Genomic DNA, 5507 nt, shown 5'->3' with positions numbered 1-5507 from the left:
TCTTAGCCAATAAGCGCCTGAGATACTTAAATATAGCCATAAAATGTCAAAAGTAGGTCACTGTGACCTACTTTTTGGTCTACAATCTCCGAAAACCCAAGATGCATCAACTGACAAAGTTTGATGATTTTAGGTTAATAAGTACCAGAGATTCTTAATTATAGCCACAAAATGTCAAAGTAGGTCACCATGACCTACTTTTTGGTCGTCACTCTCCGAAAACCCAAGATGCATCAACTCACAAAGTTTGATGATTCTAAGCCAATAAGTACGAGATATATTAAAATAAAGCCATAAAATGTCAAAAGTAGGTCACCATGACCTACTTTTTGGTTGTCACTCTCCGAAAACCCAAGATGCATCAACTCACAAAGTTTGATGATTCTAAGCCAATAAGTACCGGAGATACTTAAATAAAGCCATAAAATGTCAAAAGTAGGTCACCATGACCTACCTTTTGGTCATCACTCTCCGAAAACCAAATATGCATCCACTCACAAAGTTTGATGATTTTAAGCCAATAAATACCTAAGATACTTAAATATAGCCATAAAATGTTGAGTAGGTCATCGTGACCTACATTTTGGTCGACATTTTTCAAAGACCCAAGATGCATGTACTGACCAACTTTGATGATCGTAGGTCTGAAGGTAATCAAAATATGCGTCTTAAACAATTTGAAAACAAATGTCGGCAAAATTCAAAAAGTAGGTCAGAGTGACCTACTTTTTCATAAATATGTTTTAAGGTCTCAAGATGCATCAAAGTACAAGATTTGATGATTCTAAACCTCCCAGTGTCTGAAATAATGGGATTTAATGTTTTTAAAAGGATAAGTCATAAAGTTCAAAAAAGTAGGTCACGGTGACCTACTTTTAAGTTGACATTGTTTGAGGACCCAAGATGCATCAACTGACAAAGTTTGATGATCATAGGCCTTAAAGTGTCCAAAATATGCCTTCAAATCAATTTGAAAACAAATCCCCACAAAATTTAAAAAGTAGGTCACCGTGACCTACTTTTGAGCTAACATGATGTGAAGTCGTAAGGTGCATCAACTTACACAATTTGATGATCCTAGTCCTTATAGTAAGCAAAATATACACGTTTTTATTAATTGTAAATTTAGGTCAACTTTGAAGTGACCTTGAGACCACGCCCTTTGCCCCAGGGTAATTCCCCCTGCAAATTTTAATCTTCGACATATCCTGATCCTTGTATGTAAGTTTGGTGAAAATCTGCCTGGTGGTTATGGAGAAGAAGATTTTTTAGCAACCAGTACTTTTGGTTTTGTTTTCCTGATTATCTACCCTTGTTTAAGGGTCCCAACCCTTATTTTAGTATAAATGGTAGCCCTTGGGCCAAGGATACCCTGTGACAAATTTGGTACTGATTGGCCAAGGGGTTCTTGAGTTATGGCCCATATTCTAAAAAGTTTACGCACACCGCACAAATGGCTATAGCATTAGCTCTTTGAGCCTTTGGCTCAGAAGAGCTAAAAATTGATACTTTATTTTTAGTGAGAAGTGATTTGAGTGATTTTTAAATGCTATCAGAAGAAGCTATTACAACTTAAAAGCAATTAATTTTTAGCAATATTCGGTTTTAGTGCTCACAGTACCCTGGCTAATAATGCCAGAATTAAATCCTTGTTAAAAATTCTGCTTATACGGTATTAGGTATTACATTTGTACAAAAGCAATGCTTTGTTGTCATGAATCAAAACAGCAGCAACGGTACATATTTCCTATCATAAATACATGTTATTTTGTTTATTTCACAGGCCTTGTTGGTAATTGTTTTATACACCATACTAAGGAACCCCTGTGTACAAGAGTGCCTTGGACCACAAAAGCGAGCCTACTCCATGTCTACTGAAAATCTACAGCAGAATGGTAGCCTACCAACAGATTTCCATCATCATACCTTTACAACAGAGATAGGCAGCCTGAAGGGCTCTACTGCCTCTGTAGTTAATGAGGTATGTACAACAGAAATAGGCAGCCTTAAGAATTCTACTGCCCCTGTAGTTAAGAAGTATGTACAACAGAAATAGGCAGTCTTAATAGTTCTATTGCCTCTATAGTTAATTACAACAGAGATAGGCAGCCTTAAGGATTCTAATGCCTCTTTAGTTAATGAGATATGTGCTACAGATATAGGCAGTCTTACTTGTTCTTCTACCTCTGTAGTTAATGAGGTACATGTACAACAGAGAGTCTTATTAGGGCTATACACCTCTAGTAAATTAGAAAAACTAAGTGCACCTATTAAAACTCTTTTAGAACAAAAATGGATATAGCGAATTGTGGATATAGCAAAGTTTTTCAGAGCAATGTACATATTGCGAATTTGCTATTATATAAATATAGCCCTTTTTTGAGATCGATCCATATATATAGATATATTGACTTCACAGAAAAGCGCATCAACTGAGCATGAAGTAAAAATAATGTATTTAAATACACAAATTCAGACCAGCGCGCAGTCACAGTATTACAAAAGCTATTCTTCCAAGAAATACATGAGTAAATTGTCAAATTCCTACTTTTAATAGTTTTACAGATATTAAGTGTGGCAGACAGATGACAAACAGACAGACATCAGACAAAGTGATCCCTGTTTGTTGCTTTGCTCTGCAGGCAACAAAAATATAACCTTAACACTTGGCTTTTTAGCTCACCTGAGCCAAAGGCTCAAGTGAGCTTTTCTGATCAAAATTTGTCCGTTGTCTGTCGTTGTCGTTAGCATCGTTGTCGTTGTCGTTGTTGTAAACTTTTCACATTTTCATCTTCTTCTCAAGAACCACTGGGCCAATTTCAACCAAACTTGCTACAAAATATCCATGGGTAAAGGGGATTCAAGTTTGTTCAAATGAAGGGCCATGCCCTTTTCCAAGGGGAGATAATTATGAATTAGAGAAAAATTAATGGCATTTTTAAAAAATCTTCTTCTCAAGAACCACTGGGCCAGGAAAGATGAAACTCATGTGGAATCATCCTCAGGTAGTGTAGATTCAAGTTTGTTCAAATCATGACCCCCCAGGGGTAGGGTGGGGTCAAAATGGCCGATCAAAGTTTTAAATAGGAATATATAGGAAAAATCTTTAAAAATCTTCTTCTCAAGAACAACTGGACCAGGAAAGATGAAACTCATTTGGAATCATCTTTAGGTAGTGTAGATTCAAGTTTGTTCAAATCATGACCCCCAGGGGTAGGATGGGGCCAAAATGGCCGAATAAAGTTTTACATATGAATATACCGTAAAAATCTTTAAAAATTTTCTTCTCATGAACCACTGGACCAGGAAAGATGAAACTCATGTGGAATCATGTTTAGGTAGTGTAGATTCATGTTTGTTCAAATCATGACCCCCTGGGGTAGGGTGGGGCCAAAATGGCCGATCAAAGTTTAACATAGGAATATATAGGAAAAATCTTTAAAAATCTTCTTCTCAAGAACCACTGGACCAGGAAAGATGAAACTCATGGAATCATCCTCAGGTAGTGTAGATTCAATTTTGTTCAAATCATGACCCCCGGGGGTAGGGTGGGGCTAAAATGGCCAATCAAAGTTTTAAATAGGAATATATAGGAAAAATCTTCTTCTCAAGAACCATTGAGACAGGAAAGATGAAACTAATGTGGAATCATCCTCAGATAGTGTAGATTCAAGCTTGTTCAAATCATGACCCCCGGGGGTAGGGTGGGGCAAAATGGCCGATAAAAGTTTTACATAGGAATATCTAGGGAAACCTTTTAAAATCTTGTTTTCAAGTACTTTAAAGCCATGCTTAGTGATATTTATAGGGAATCATCCTCAGGTAGTGTAGATTAAAGTTTGTTCAAATCATGACCCCCTGGGGGGTTAAAATTAAAGCCCCCCCCCCCCCCCCCCTCAGCAAACTTTCAGTTCTGATCTGATGTGTGATTTTTCGTAGCCTATTGCTCAGGTGAGCGATGTGGCCCCTGGGCCTCTTGTTAATTAATGAGATAAATATACAGTCAAACCTTTTTACATTCTTATGGGACTAAGAAAAATTTTTGAGATACCCAAGGATTCAAGATATCAGGGGAAAAATCCTGTATTTGGGATTTCTATATCACTTCAACATATACGTGGTGTTCAAGATTTCAGTGTTTGAGATACTTCAGTTCAAATGAAACTAAAAAAAAAAAGGCAATAAGCTTCTGTTGATGAAGTCCATGTACAACTGTATAACTGGAAAAAAATGGCCTGAAAGGTCCTGCTGGCTTTTGTAGTTAATGAAATGGATACCGGTATATGTCAACTAAAAAAAAACCAAGGAAATTTTCTCTATTGGTGCTAATTAGGAATAATGTAGATGACGAGAAAAATATTAAAAACTAGCTGCAGGATGTCTTTGTGGATTGAGTTAGGAAACGTACATACTGTAAATGCTCAAATGTTCCTGGGGGATTAAACTTTATTTCGTTGTTAACAATTATCACCGAAATTAAATCCCACACAAAATTTTTTGTGACTTTATATTGAATAGGGTGATACCTTCAAAAAAATGAAATTAAATGCCCTCGAAACTATTTAAACTGACCAATCAATGAAATTTTATCCCCCGAATATTAGTGTATCTACAGTATCTCAATTTCATTGATTTAATACATCAAACTGAAATTAAAATGAATTTTAAGCCTTACATTTTGTATCTTTCCAGGAGTGGGAGAGAGATTCTACATTACCATCTAAATCTACCACAATGAAAGTGAAAAGAACACTGCCCTCTAGTGGCAATATTTATGTGACACCGCCAGTGTTGGTCCGTGACGGAACAGATGATTTCCAGGACCTCCTACATGCATTAAAAACACAGGAAAGCTCTAGTGATGCAGACAGTTTGGAGTCAGAAAAGATCTCCGAAATCTCAAGCAAAGTAGACCGATATGAAATGCGAAGGATATCAATAGCAGATACTCATTTATGATAAAAGACATATAACATGATAATCAAAAGATGAACATATGATGGTCTATTTTTCAATGCATGTTCATCAAGAAATCATTGATCCCAGTGATTTATAAAATATATAGATATGTGTATGCTGTTAGATGTTGTATATTTAATTTTTAAATGCGTACTTTACATTTAATTATTTTATTTTGTGTATTTAAATTGAATTTTGATCTCAATGTTAATTATGTAAAACATACCAAATCATGAAGTTTTTCAATTATACAAAATGCATGCTCTCATAGAACATATAAATCTTTTATATTTGCAATGTTTTATAGCATTAAAAATTTAAATATATTTTAGAGCGAAGTTTTTTTAATAGCTAACCTGAGCTGAAAGGTTAAGTGAGCTTTTCCTGTAACATTTTGTCCTGCCTTTGTCTGTCAATCAATTTGTAAACTTAACCAATTTTTAACTTCTTGTAGTGTTGGGGAATCGGAAAAAAATCAGAATCGATTATCGGTAATAATCGGCTGGGCATAATTGATTAATAATCGATTATAATCGAAATTTTGAACT

General features: G+C 35.5%; 1 protein-coding gene across 1 annotated transcript; it reads left to right on the top strand.

Annotated features, from left to right (window-relative positions):
- The first annotated feature begins 1652 nt into the window (after positions 1–1652).
- Positions 1653–5200, top strand: LOC134260996 (uncharacterized). The gene is made up of 2 exons (XM_062743493.1): positions 1653–1981; positions 4693–5200. The coding sequence occupies exons 1-2, from the start codon at positions 1868–1870 to the stop codon at positions 4957–4959; spliced, it is 381 nt and encodes a 126-aa protein (XP_062599477.1). The 5' UTR covers positions 1653–1867; the 3' UTR covers positions 4960–5200.
- The last annotated feature ends 307 nt before the right edge of the window (positions 5201–5507 follow it).

Source organism: Saccostrea cucullata, unplaced genomic scaffold, assembly GCF_032062105.1.
Source record: "Saccostrea cucullata isolate Sc308-1 unplaced genomic scaffold, CSIRO_AGI_Scuc_v1 ctg12365, whole genome shotgun sequence".
Classification (NCBI taxonomy): Eukaryota; Metazoa; Mollusca; class Bivalvia; order Ostreida; family Ostreidae; genus Saccostrea; species Saccostrea cuccullata.
The sequence above is the reverse complement of the archived record's forward strand: the minus strand, read 5'-3'. Positions and strand labels throughout refer to the sequence as shown.